The following is a 14937-nucleotide window of genomic DNA, read 5'->3' on the forward strand; positions in this document are numbered from 1 at the left end:
GAAGGTCCTGGATATCATTTCTGGTGAACAACCTTTTACAACAGCCCATGTCTGTTTTCCAAACAAAGAGGGTTTTGCCCCCTGGGTACTAGTGTTTTTATTCTTTCGATTGTCGGCTACATGTGTAAGTAAAAGTTGAAATACTAGCACACGTTAAAGACATTTTATTTGTTGTTGCAAAATTACAGGTAGGCTTTCAAACAAAAATGTGGGATAAGAATAAAGGTTTCAATGTCAATATAGTCAGCGCATCAACCTTGATTCAATGTTGAATCAATGTTCCTCTGCTATCTGGGTATAGGCCTTCTTTTTGTTAGGCTAAATAACTAGATTGTTTAGTTACATATGTCGACACAGAGCTTATTAGAATAACTTTACGTTACTTTTGCTGGGCACTGTTTATGACTTGTAGAAGGCTAACTTTGTATTAAATAAATGCAATGAAGAAAAATATTTCCCTTTGAAATGGATTTTTTTTTAATATAGGCATAGGGCCTACAAGAACTTCAGAATTGTGCTCACAAAATATCAGTAGAATACTCCACTACTTTCCAGATCTGAATGATTGTAGGTTTATAAAAAACATGAGCACCCAATAGGTTACCAAACAATTTGTTTATTATTATCACATAAGATACAATATAAAATATAAAATATAAGGCCAAACAAAATGGCAACATTCAGAAGCGATGGGCAAGAGCAGACATGTCATCTTGAAGTCTTCAGGCAGGTAATTGAATGGGCGTCTTGTTCATAGTGTGTGAGGGGGGAAAGAGCTGCACAAGTGCACTGCATGTCATCATCTTCTTAGACTTAACTCCCTCTCATCCTCATCCGGCACCATCAGATTGTCTACTGAGTAATGAGCATCGTCTCCTATATCCTGGAAGAAATACTCTTCGCTTTCACAGCTCTGGGTCCCATTCACACAGTCCTGGGTTTTGATCTGTTCCAGCTCTGTGCTGTCACTGGCATTACTCTCCTCCGAGCTCTTGCTGACCTCACTGCTGTCACTACTGTTGCTGGTCTCGTTGCTTTCGCTGCTGGAGCTCTCACTGCTGTCACTGGTGACAGGCGTTGCAACTGGAGCAGCAGAGTTGCTTGTGTCTGCGCTGTCGCTGGCAGTGTCACTACTGTCTGTGGGATTCTTCACCAGTGGCAGGTTTATGTGACCCTTAGCGGTGTTGATCCTCCGTCTGATAGTGGTGCCGGTGCTGGAGGTATGAATGGGCTGTTTCTCAGTCAGGTGATCCGATTGATCCTTGACCTCTGCACTGCTGTTGTCCTCTGCGCTCAGGTCTTTGATAACACTTGAAAACACTTGAAACCAATTCTGATGCAGATAGAAAAAGCAGTGCGTGTTGTTGTTAATCAACTTTCGTCTCGGAAACAGCAGAAGGATATACAATTTATGTTAAGTGTGCAAAAAAAAGATTAGCTCACCTTTCGAACGTTCTCCTCACTGCCCATGCTGTTATCGCTGGTTTCAGCCATAGTCTGTGGGAAATACGGGGAATAATATGAGCCAAATAGAGACTGGTGGAATGCTGTGCCATACCTGTATAGTTCAACAGATGGCAAAAATAACAAGGTTTGACGAGCTATTTGATTTAACTGGCCTTACCTCATCATCCTCATTTGATAGACTGTTACCCTCCTCTGAAGTCTGTGAAAAAGAAACATAAGGAAGAAAGTTGTAAGCATTTTAGTTCACATACAGTATTTACTTGGCTCCTCTGCTCTAAGAACACAAATGTTTTCATTATTTCCTTTATTTCTAATTCAAGAATTATATGTCATTGCAACTATTTTTGACTATTACAGTATGCGCTATAATATCCACCGCTCTTAAATAATATACTTTTGAGCATGCTTAATGTAATTTTAATGATAACAATAAAAGTCAAAGAAAGAGTGGTGATAGATCTCACCTTGTCCTCCGATGTGGATTCTAATGACTCAGACTCAGACTCTGAACTCTGACTCTGAAAAGAAAACATATACATTTGATATCAGACACAAAGCACGTCATTAGTTGAAAATGATGAAAATGATTCTTCTTGGGTGATGCAGAACATTGACAAATCAAAAATGACTAACTTGACTGGAGGAATTTTCTTCAGAGCTCTGCAACAGAAACAACAGTACAGACGGATAACGTGAAAATCAGCAATCAGAAATCCATCTGCATCAGAAAATATTTATTTAGTCTTAACTGGATAAATGGATACATTACCTGCAGCTCTGATGTGTCATTTTCAGATGATTGTGAAACAGACACGCTTTCAGTCTGGAAGAGAAAAACAATGCAAGCACAAACCACAGTATATTTAATTACACAGTGGAAGTTCAACACCAACAATTATCACATTCATTTAAGATCCATTCGTGTCAACCATTGCCAAGGCAGACATGATAATGCTGCATAAATGTGTGTAGACCACAGACTGTATATATATATGTAGAAATACAGTACAGTAAACAATTGGGAATTGTTTTAAGGTTTAGATAATGTAGGAGCAACCACACCTTTAAACTGTTTGGGTTTTCTGTTGTCTGTGACAAAAGAGCGCAATCTGACCGTAGTCAAATGATTTATGTGTAAACAGCAGTGAATTCCTGCACTGTGAAAACTAAACGTCAAATGTGATATAGTCTAATTTCAGGTAGCACTCACTGTGTTTGAGTCAAGCTCACTTGATACAGAGACGCCGCTGTAGGAAATCTGTCAGAGAGAAATCACAGGTCAGTATTATGACAAGGAAAAAACTAGAATAATTTAGATTGTAATATTATGGTGGTTTCTTGATGTTCACCGAATCAACACGGATCCATATTTAGTGATATTAACCTATACTGAGCCTTCCTGTTTTTTTTCAAATATAGGTGATTAACTTACAAGTGATATTCTTATATCATATATATATCACATGCAAAAATGTATCACAAAGAGAAACACTGCAGAAGATGGTTGTTTACACTAAAAGTCAATTACAGTATTCTATTTATTAAATTTAAGTAAACATAAAACCTGGTTCCGAGTAGGTCGGAGGCTCAGCTTTCCAGTAAATTTGACATTATGTATCTCTAAAATTAAGCATAAAAAACTGCACGACGTCTACATTTAACAAGAGTTTTACATGCTGTTTTTCATATACTTACTGGGTTGGCAAAAACAGCTCCAATCATAGCACCAAGGCAAATTGTTATAAAAACCTTCATCCTGCAACAGAGAGTACAGTATACTTTTAAAATGAATTAAATTTAAAATACTTTCACCCTCAAGTGTAATTTGAGGTGCACTGGTTTGAAAATGTACCATATACTCTCAAATTACAAAAAATGGCATTTTTTTACCCACACTTGCTGTCTAAGATTGCACATCAATAAACTCTGCTTGTCACGAAAAAGTATAACAAAAGACAAAAGAACAAAATGCATAGTCAAAATAAGATCAATTACCTTTTTTTGTCCGATAGATTCAGAGCTAGTGTCAGAAATGTTGTCTGTGGTCCTTGTTCAGTGTATGTTGCAGCAAACAGGAGATCCCAAAGTCTATCCTGAGGTGGCAGTTAAGGCAGTGAAAGTGTAGCGTGTGGATATGCTGAAGAACGACTGTATATAAGTCATCTTAAATTAAATGATTGCATCACTTCCTTCCGGCTGTCTCCGACTGTCGGCAAGCCAAGGTGTATTTTTTTTCATCCGGAAAGCAAGCTCAAAAACAAAAATTATTGCACAAACTCACACGCACACGCACACGCACACACACACGCACACGCACACACACACACACACACACACACACACACACACACACACACACACACACACACACACAGTTGTTTTATTCAGTCACTAAATATCCTCCACCCCCTCTCACGTCCTCAGTGAAATATACTTTAGCATACTTAACCATAGGGTTTGTGGCCTGTAGAAAAAACAAACTCACCCACCCACATTGGAGAGGAGGGCCAGATGGGGTCAGGCTTGTTTCCGGTGAAATGGGTGTTTTCTTCACTATCTATCCTTCCAATATTTGGAGTTTTATTGTGTTATAATTAATTACAACAGGCAGATGAGAGAAGTTGCCTTGCTCAAGGGGTAGATTAAGAACACGTATCCAAAAAACAAAAACAAATGGAGAAAATTGACTTCAACTTAAAATTAACTTTAATTAACTACTAATAAGGCTTACTTGTGTGAAAACTTAACCTGACTCATACACACAATTAAGGATAAATACGATAATGATTTGCTATATTTAAAGAACCATAAGCATGTTTTGTAACCTGTTTACCTCTGTGTTGCATGACGTCCTTGGCAATTGCGCTTGTTCTTGGAAATGGGGCATGTACAGTAGAAAGCCTAATTAAAGACTTTTATATTTCCTCCCTGAGGCTCATAATTGCTTCCTGGATATCCATGTATGGTCCGGCCCTAAAATAAGAATACAGAATGCCTTGTTTAACCTCCCTTTGGATTTCAACCTTGCAAAAAAACACATATAATTATAGACTCGATGTTCAGTCTGGAGTTGTCTGCCAGAACCACAGCTACCACTTGTTGTAAGGTCCTGCTTTAGGAAAGAGGTAGGAGTGAGGAGGGGAAGATTGATGCTCGGGTTGCCACACATACCGACAGTCAGCAATGTCTGCCTTGAGGTTACTTCAGTTTTTATGATGTATTGTCCCTATCAGCCATGCAGCTGATGCATGTAGGTCAGGCATGTCAAACTAATTTTCACAAAGGGCCACTCTAGGAAATGAGAATCGCACTAAGGGCCAGACATAGTTTATATCTCTCTTGCGTAGGCTACATACAGTGGCATAACCTAGGTTTCGTTTCAACATTTGGGGGGACAAATTATAGGTGGGACATTTGGAGCGTAAGCACTTCATTTCCTGCATTCCGTATTTTCTGCATCAATTTATGGTGGAAATGTCTTTATTTCAGTAAAGGGAAAGACAACATTCAGATTCCTGGTGATACAAATATAATGGAATATAATAGCCTATACAGTAAGGCTCCCAGGCATTCTGTAGGCCTATTGAGCCACAATATTTATTCTCATGGATTGTTTAAAATGTTCTACACATTCAAAACACATCACATGTTTTGTTTTTCCTTTAGGAATCATGACACAGCACTACTGTTAACTATTTATGACACTTTACATTGGTAATGAAATACCAAGCCACCATTAGAAATGAATACAGTAGCAACGGTAGCAGCTAACGTTTGTTAGCTAAATTGTAGGCCTAATTTAAGGCAAAAGTTAGAAACCAGATAGCCTAATGTAGCCTAAGCATTCATCCTTATAGACACTTGACGCAATCAATCATCAATATGATGTTATTTAGCCACACATATTGGCCTATTTACAGCCCTCAGAAAAATGACATATTTTCTTCGATGCAAGTTCATCTACCCAATCGTTTATCTAAATTGAAATGCGTGCTGGATCAATGATTGAAACGGGCCATATAATCAATGTTCTTTATTCCCAAGGACGGATCCTCAAAGGCCAGTGTGATGCAGATTTTTTATTTTTTTTGCTCCATTGCGTTTGATGACAATTTGTTAATCAAGGAGGAACAGAGACCTGTGGAACACTGGCACTTCAAGATAGGCCTAGTGTCTCAGCTGCAGGCTAAGCACATTAACTGAAGTAGCCTTCTGCACTTAAGTATAATTTTAAAGGTAGGCCTAATTTACTTACTATTTCTCTTTTATGCTACTTTATATTTCTACTCCACTTCTGAGGAAAATATTGTACTTTACACTGACAGCGCACGCTAATATTACTTTGCAGATTTACATAGCCTACAAAATACATTCTGATGTATTATTAGGCCTACAGATTGTTACACAGCTAGATATAATTACCAGCTGTATGTAGGCCTATCATTCAAGTGTTAATTAGCCTACTCATCATGTTTCCCACCGAAGATATTAACACCTACCATTAGTGGCATTGAACACAGGCTTGTATCAGAGCGACATCTAGTGGTTAAAATAATGCATGATTTCTGTCCTAAAATATGCAGTATGTCCTGACAAGTTCGACAAGGTGTTTATGGTTGGGTCATAAACGCCCTACACATAATGCACTTGTTCAAAGAGAAGGTAGACAGCAATAAAGCTTGATATTTCCATACTTGAAATAGTTTTTTGTTTGTTTATTTGTTCACACTTGTTGCAATTCTCTTTCTCTCTTTCAGCATGAGTTTGTCAAAAAACAGAAATAACATGATAAAATAAGTGTATAAAATGTAACTACATAAGATCAAAGCATTAGGTGACTCTTGTCCTCTGAAGAGTACATTTATTTTGTTTTGGGGGAAATAGGGAAATTGGATATTACAGTTTTTCTCTGTTGCTTTGGTGCTTTTCTCAGATCAGAATGAAAATTCTCATAACTATTAGTTCAACCTCCACAACATGTAGTCATTTGAGCACATCATAGTAGCAATTTCTCCTTCCTCTGAACAAATTGCAAATGCTTTTGGACATGTATCAGTTGCTTTCATACAATTCTTATAACATTGTCATTTGCTTATGTCATGTCAGTCAAAATGAACTATACTTATGGATGCTGAATAGTCGTTCCCAATAAAACTAATAGTCTTCATTTCATTGCTTGAGTCATTACATACAAAATTGTTGAACTAGTTATCAAATTCTGTCAAGCAAATTTTATACCTTTCTTTATAATTTTTTCCTGGAAATTTCTCCTAAATTGAACAATTGCTCTCAGATGGACTTCAGCTTTCACTCAAGAGGAGGTGTGTGAAGTATTAGTTGTAACCAATGACTTTCCTCGCTGCATTGCAAGGGATAATATCTGTTGTGATGTAGATGAAAATATGTGGCCAGACAGACAGGAACGTCTGGATGTGCCAGAATGATTTAAGCATATAATGTTCAGTTACAATATGTCCTGTTACATTGTTCACATTTGTGCACAGCTCTACGAAAAGGGTGTTTATTTATGTTTGTTCTAAATAAGTGACTGAAGTGTATTTTTCTTTTGCACAATGCTGTAGAATTGCATAGAGCATATACAGTAAAAATGTGAAACATACGTATTCAGTGTCTTGTACTCACTTACTCCCCTAACTACAGCAATGTGTAACTTTACTGTAGTTTTCAAATGGCTGTACAAGTAGTGTATAGTGCTGTCTTGAGCATTTTTCACTGACCTTTTTTTGCATTGGAAAACACTGAGAGAATAAACTGTCATAATGAAAAGATGACAAAGCCATTTGACTATCTTGTTCACAAACGATGGTGTCAAGACTTCTCATTTTGATGACACTGGCAGTTTCATTGACATGAATACTTGCTTTTGAGGAATAGACTATCCATTTTGAGCAAGTGACATACTTTTGCAGGTTATCTACTAGGTTTTGCAGTTTGCACTAATTGTTTTGAGAAATGCACTAACTGCTGTGCAAATGTTAATAGTGATGTGAGAAAAGCACCAAAGCGACTGAGAAAAACTGTAATTGAGGCAAAGCACCCAACTGAAGTTCAGTGCATGATCTATCTTTTTATCTCTGTAGCCTAAAGACCGTCCAAAGTCAGAAAAGGCGTTAACACCATGGACCCAGAAAAGAAAAAAAGTATGTGTGTGCGCGAGCGTGCGTGTGTGTGTTTGTGCTGCATGCCAGAATGTGTGGACAGTGTGTGCTGCCTCGAATACAAAAAGGACATCTTCACAGGTCCAAAACAGGCACGAACTGGTATTTGTGTGGGATTTCTCATATTTCTTGCAACAGCCATCCTCAGGTAAAATCCTAACTATTCAGACTTTACCATTTATTCGCAAGGTAATTTGTAAATGATCAAGAAGAGATGTATGTGACATCTTTTTAACAATAGTTGGCAATTGAATGTTTTTGGTTTATTCATCGACTACTGGTTTGGACCTACTTATGCTGTAGCTCCTTTTCAGATTGCCTAGAGACTATTGTTGCAACTTGAATGCTCAATGTTCGATTTTAATGCCTTAATTATTTTTGTACATATCAGGAGATAGTCACTATTAGTATACTGGCTATACTATGATTACCAATATACTGTCAATAATAGATGTTTAAATGTTGCTTACTAAAGGCTGTACATAGTCTGTTGTATATATCCAAATAAACTTTATTCTAAAATTTCAAAGAGGTCAAATAATTCAAATGAAATGTGTGAACGATACAATATCTACTATTGTGTAAAATGGGTGTTTCATCAAATATGAAATGTTTATAAGTGTCCTTTGTAACATTGTCTCAATATTGGGAAGATCAAATTAAATGGTGTGATTTATTGAGGTGAATTTAGTGAAATTTCATTACCCCCCCCCCCGGCTGTCTCCACCTATTTAAGGTTTACTGGACTGAACCAGCAAGCTATTGTTCCACTGGACAGGCCCAGTAGTGTCTGTTTTGTTTCCGTCCAGAGGAACAAAAAGTTTGTGGACTTTGTCAACTTTTTCCAGTCTGGTAGCTTCTGATGTTTACTTTAGCTCTGAATGTGACTTTTTAGAGAGCGGCACATCTCAGAGGCCTGTAACCTTGGCAACAGCGGAGGCCAATCCTGCAGCTCTGCTGGTCATGAAAGTGTTGGCAGCAGACAGAAGCACTCTTCTTTTTTTTTGCCAAGTATAGGCCTATGTCTCTGTTCTCAGATTATAATGTATTGATTGTTTTTAGAATGAGTTGTATCCTTTTGATAAATAAGTTAATCGGGTTTCCGTTATCACCACGATATCAGTCTTTGTTTTGGAATTTGATGTTTAAACTTTTCACTTCAATGTTTCAGGTATGAGGGCCTGCTTAGCATTCCTTTGCTTACTGGCAGCAACATTTGCCTTGTCTGTGAGTAGATATTCATATATTTTTCAGTTCGAATAAACGTTATATTGACAGAACATCCAAAAAATAGATAGATATATAGATAGATATATATATATATACTGTATATATAGATAGATAGATAGATAGATAGATAGATAGATAGATAGATAGATAGATAGATAGATAGATAGATAGATAGATAGATAGATAGATAGATAGATAGATAGATAGATATAGATAGGCAAGGCAAGGCAAGGCAAGGCAAGTTTATTTATATAGCACAATTCAGACACAAGGCCACTCAAAGTGCTTTACAGGGGCAAGATTAGAATACATAAAACACATTATAAAACCTTTAAAAGCGATTAAAAGAAGCAAATAAAAATAAAAATAAAAAATAAAAACATGAAAACTGGATTTAATAAAAGAAGCAAATAGAATGAAAATTGCAGGTTAAAATGGAAACAAAAAAGTCTTCAGACTCGATTTAAAAGAACTGAGAGTTGCAGCACACCTCAAGTTCTCTGGGAGTTTGTTCCAGATTGTTGGTGCATAAAAACTAAAAGCTGCTTCTCCTCGTTTAGTCCTAACTCTAGGGACTGTAAGTAGACCTGTCCCAGACGACCTAAGGGCTCTGGACGGTTCATAACTTATCAGCATATCAGTAATGTATTTTGGCCCTAAACCATTTAGTGCTTTATAAACCAACATCAGTATTTTGAAATCAATTCTTTGAGTGACTGGAAGCCAGTGTAAAATGATAGATAGATAGATAGATAGATAGATAGATAGATAGATAGATAGATAGATAGATAGATAGATAGATAGATAGATAGATAGATAGATAGATAGATAGATAGATAGATAGATAGATAGATAGATAGATAGATAGATAGATAGATAGATATAGATAGATATAGATAGATAGATAGATAGATAGATAGATAGATAGATAGATAGATAGATAGATAGATAGATAGATAGATAGATAGATAGATAGATAGATAGATAGATAGATAGATAGATAGATAGATAGATAGATAGATAGATAGATAGATAGATGTATGCAGTTTTGGCATTACCTGAATGGATGTTCATTGTTAATTATCCCCCTTATATATCATAGGTAAAAGGTAAACCTCATGGAAAACATCATGGATTGCATAAGACTTCACATACATCCAAAGAAAAGGTATGACGAGAAGCAGGACTCTCTCAGCCTATTGTATTTTAAACTTAAGATGATAACACGTTGGAGAAAAAATCTATTTCCTTTCTCTCAAATTAGGACATGATCACAGAGGAGGCCAACAAGCCGCAGATCTTACCCACTCTGGTCACGTTTGAGGCTGACAGCCAGGAGCAGGAAGATGAAGAATTGAGCTCTGAAGACAACGCTAATGCTAACAAGGGAGAGGGAGAGCTTGAGGTGACTGAAAGGAGTGACAAAAGCACTGCAGTCCTGTTGAGTGAGGAGGAACTGGTTGACCTCCTGAAGAAAGAAGCAGAGGAAGAGCAGGAAGCAGAAGAAAGAGTGCTGGAGGAGGAAGAAGACCGAGTGGAGACAGACGTAAGCAATGTTGAGTCTGACGAGGCCATGGAGAAGAGTGAAGCTGAGGAAACAGAGTCGTACGACAAACTAGAAATGGAGGAAGACTCTACAGAGGTGGCAGATGAGGGAGAAGAAGTAGAGGAGAGTGTGGAAGAGGAGCAAATGCTGGAGAAAGAAGAAGAAGATCAAGAAGAAGAAGAAGAAGAAGAAGAAGAAGAAGAAGAAGAAGAAGAAGAAGAGGAGCAGGTGAAAAAGATGTCTCCAAAGGAAAAGGACCTAGAGCCAATGCTGGAGGAAATAGATGGTAGCACAGAGGCCGAGATACCAGTTGATCTTGACTATGCTGCTGATAGTGGCATGTTACAACCTCTACAGGTTCTATCAGCTAAAATGAAACCCCACACTGACGACACCCAGCCACCTTCAAAAATAGATGTTAAAGAAAAAGAAACCAGCAGCGAGGAAGAACTGCCCACAATTGCAGATGATTATGAACATGACGTACAGAACACTGAGCCAGTGGACAGTGACAAAGGGTCGGAACAGGACAAAGATTCACAGGCCAAATCTAAAGACACAAGTGTCGATAAGAAAGAACCCCCAGCAAATGTGGATCCTCAAGAACCAAAGAGCAGTGCAGAGTTTGGACCAGGGTCCCTAATGGCTGGAAAGGAGGAAGAGAAAGGAAAGAATGACAGCGGGAGTAACACCAAGGGAAAGACAAGGAAGCAGAGGAAGAACCAGAGGGCAAGGAAGCACTCCCCGCAGAGTGAGGAAACACAGTCTGGACCGGAACAGAGCCAGCAGGGTCCTCAGGAGTCCGAGGGCGGCAGCATCGACAACACAGTCAACAAGGGAAAGAGAAGAAGGGCAGGGAAATGGGTAATGTGTACATAAACTGTATATTTACTTTACATCCTACACACAATATCTGTAACTTAACAATGTATCACATGACTATTTGCCCGAAAACAGGTAGCTCATGGTTCACCTTTGTGGAGTATTTTAGTGTCTTTCAGTTCCCGTTTTTGGTTTTACTGCCTACAACTTAAATGTTGCTTCACCCTCATATAATTGTTTTCAGATTGAAAAAACTCTTAAAAGATTGACAAGTGAATATTTAGCAACTCAAGAAGCAGATCCAATGTTCTCAGGAAGTGGTGGAGACCAAAAACAGAGCTAAAAAAGGCGCAGGTGGGAATATTGGCCAGGAGCAAAACTACAATGTTGCTCCTCTTGTATGTGTAACTAGGCATCTGTTGCTAACCCATTTGCCATATCAACTAAAGGACAAGGTTATACTATTTCCATGTAAAATAGCATGTTTTCACTGCCCCCAAGTGGCCAAAACATCTGTTATTGCAAGTTTTAAGTCGAGAAACATGACATTAACTTTTGCTGTGAAGCTGCAATCTGATGTGGCCATGCATAAGTAAAACAAGACAATGTGTTTTAATTTTTCCTGTGTACTTTTCCAGGGCCCTTTAGTAGGAATGAATCCAGTGCAGATAAGAGCCACAGTGGATCTCTATCCCGGTTCCAGGCCCTCTCTTGGACGAGACGTACATCACCCAGATGTCCCTGCGGGTTGGTCACATCACTGACTAATGCACTATCCAAACAGCCTCACAGGGGAATCTGCTGACTGGATCATTTTGTTAAAACTTCCGCATGAATAGTGTCACTGTGCTTGACGGGCCCTACCAAAACACAGCTCTGTGGGCTTAAGCAGTGAATGATAGAGATCAAGTTGAAGTTAATCACTGTGCCAACTCAAATGGCAGAGGAATGTAGGGGGATGGTGTCTAGTTGTTACAGCCCTTTGGTCTCCAGTTATTGCACATGAAATAAAACCAAAACCAGACCTGAAAATGACTTTCATTCCTTGGTTTTAAGTATAAGTTTAAGTTCTATAGTGCTTGTTTTATTCTCCTAGATCCATGTGACAACTATCCCTGCAAGCGTGGCAAGACATGTAAACTTGATGCGGACAATAAGCCAGGTTGTGTGTGTCAAGAGCCCTCAGAATGTTCTCCCAGTGTGAATGAGTTTGATCATGTAAGTATAAATGATCTGCTGAAAGCTAAACAAGAATGTCTTGTTAATAGCTGTTGAGTTGCATTTGATTGATGCACTGTTTGCTGTTGTTCAATTTCTGTAGGTTTGTGGAACAGATAACAAAACGTATGACACCTCATGTGAACTCTTTGCTACTAAATGCAACCTAGAGGGCACTAAGAAAGGACACAGACTTCATATGGACTACACTGGGCAATGCAAATGTGCGAGTACAGTGTTAAAAACAACAACAACAAAAACAACAACACAAGTATGGTTCAAACAAACATTTATTTGATCCTGGTCTTTCTCACTGTTTCTTTTTCAGTGATCCCTTCATGTGTGGACACTGAGTTGATCCAGTTTCCTCTACGAATGAGGGATTGGCTGAAAAATGTGCTTCTGCAGCTCTATGAACATGACTCGATGTCTCCTGGCTTCCTCACTCCTAAACAGCGTTTTAGAGTAATAAGCCCTGCTCAAATGCACAACATCCTAACTTCAAAAATACAACTACTTTGTACATGTTGATTATTAGGAATGTGAGTTTTTTTGTGACCAATGTATTAGCCAATCAGTCTAAACAAAAGGAACACAAAATGTATGTTGTTAACAGTCCAGGTTTTAGGTTATCAATCCAATTGGTATGTTGTGATCTGTAGGTGAAGAAAATCTTTGAGAGTGAGAGGCGTCTTCATGCTGGTGATCACTCAGTCGAGCTGCTCGCGCAGGACTTTGAGAAGAACTACAACATGTACATCTACCCAGTGCACTGGCAGTTTGCTCAACTGGACCAACACCCTTCTGACAGGTAAATGTTATTCTTCTGTGCTTATATTATACTTTTATCATCCCCAACATTAAGATTACAATCAACAGTGCTCTTAGAATTCATGCTGCAGGCCAGGGTTTCACTACAGTATGGGTTTGGATGCCATTACTTACTACTCTATGCTATAGAGTAAAGTCACTGATTGCAAATGTTTTTTTACTTATCTTGTTTTTTTAAACAAATTACATGTCAAAATGTTAAATATCCATAATTTTCCTCAAAGTCATGCTGAATCCTTATCTGTGCACAGAAAGTGAATTTATCACTGTTTTTTAAATGCTGTGATCCTGGAAAAAAAAACTCCATCATATTGTTGGCATCACACCGGTTTATAATGTTGAATATGTATCAAAGCCCCAGCTTGTACTGGCAGCATGTATATCATAAAAATTAATTCATGAGTCTATTTATAATGAAAACATGCTGTACTGTATATGAATTAAAATGTGATGTTCATCCGTCCTGTACAGAGTCTTGTCCCACTCAGAGCTTGCCCCACTTCGAGTCCCTCTGGTGCCAATGGAGCACTGCACCTCCCGCTTCTTCCGAGAGTGTGATGCAGACAAGGACAAGCAGGTGTCCCTTAAAGAGTGGACATCCTGTTTTGGTATCAAGAATGGTAAGAGCAACAGCAAGTTATTTTTCAATGTGATTATTTTGACCAAATACCAAAATGATAATGTGGATCATTTAATTTAATGTGGATTTTTTAACCCGAACTGTATTTTTCTTACTATTAATGCCTCCTATCTATTTCTATTTCTATCTCCACAGAGGATATGGATGTCAACCAGTTATTCTGAGCTTTTACATTTTTTATTTTACTTCATCTACTACACAAGCTTGCTGAAGCTGCTGCAACAGCTCAGCTTGAGACAGAAGCCTTCATGAACCTCTGCAATATAAGGAACACATACAGATGAAAGATACGCATGTTACCTCCTGCTATAGAGGGCAAGTGTTGGGTTGTCATTTGCTGTTATTTTGTGTCAGGCTAAAGCTTGGACATTTTGATCTTTTTTCTTTGTTTGTAATTTAGACTAAGCTGATAGAAGGGTTCATAGTAGAATATAAGAAGGATTTTATTAAGCTGTGTTTATCCAGTAACTGTTTTCTAATGCATTCCAAGTTGGGGAAAAGTTTACATCAGCTCATGAGAGGAAATGGTGTTGTATATAGTACCAGGCTTCAAAAGTTTGTATGTTAGAGTGATTTAGGGCACAATTACTCTTTAAATAAAGGTTAGATAGATGATTTCAGACCTCGTAGGAAATGTAAAACAATTACTTTGCTTATTACTTTGCTTGAAAATGCTGTAAATGTTGGTCTTTGTTTGTTTCATTGTATCTCTTATTAAAGCTTTGTGGACAGCAATGGACTTCACAATATTATGACCTCTGTGCTCCCTGTTGTTAATACTGATTATACAGTTTCTTTACAGTCCTAAAATAAAGTAATTGCATAATTTTGGTGGATTTCTGTCAACCCCACAAGGATCGGTTCCTGCTTAAATATTGTTTTTTATTTGTTTGTGAGTTATCCTGATGCCATGATGTAAAAATAAGACAATGCAACAATGATTTTGAGAATGCAAGTCACTGATACCTGGTTTAGGTTTGCCACATAATCCTAAATAATGGCTG

General features: G+C 38.0%; 2 protein-coding genes across 2 annotated transcripts; one reads left to right on the forward strand and one right to left on the reverse strand.

Moving 5' to 3' along the window:
• Positions 1 to 746: 746 nt before the first annotated feature.
• On the reverse strand, positions 747 to 2414 carry LOC307252296 (uncharacterized protein; the record flags this gene model as incomplete). Its single annotated transcript, XM_080029933.1, has 7 exons — positions 747 to 1333; positions 1444 to 1497; positions 1625 to 1666; positions 1932 to 1985; positions 2101 to 2127; positions 2237 to 2290; positions 2397 to 2414. 7 exons carry the CDS (start codon positions 2412 to 2414, stop codon positions 800 to 802), a joined length of 783 nt encoding a protein of 260 aa, XP_079886059.1. The 3' UTR covers positions 747 to 799.
• Positions 2415 to 8819: 6405 nt separating this feature from the next.
• sparcl1 (SPARC-like 1) lies at positions 8820 to 14097 on the forward strand (the record flags this gene model as incomplete). The annotated part of the gene is made up of 11 exons (XM_080029934.1): positions 8820 to 8873; positions 9979 to 10044; positions 10141 to 10551; positions 10672 to 11286; positions 11883 to 11991; positions 12341 to 12462; positions 12566 to 12686; positions 12791 to 12927; positions 13125 to 13273; positions 13765 to 13913; positions 14069 to 14097. The coding sequence occupies 11 exons, from the start codon at positions 8820 to 8822 to the stop codon at positions 14095 to 14097; spliced, it is 1962 nt and encodes a 653-aa protein (XP_079886060.1).
• Between the last annotated feature and the right edge of the window lie 840 nt (positions 14098 to 14937).

Source organism: Ammodytes marinus, assembly GCF_949987685.1.
Source record: "Ammodytes marinus genome assembly, chromosome: 6".
Taxonomy (NCBI): domain Eukaryota; kingdom Metazoa; phylum Chordata; class Actinopteri; order Uranoscopiformes; family Ammodytidae; genus Ammodytes; species Ammodytes marinus.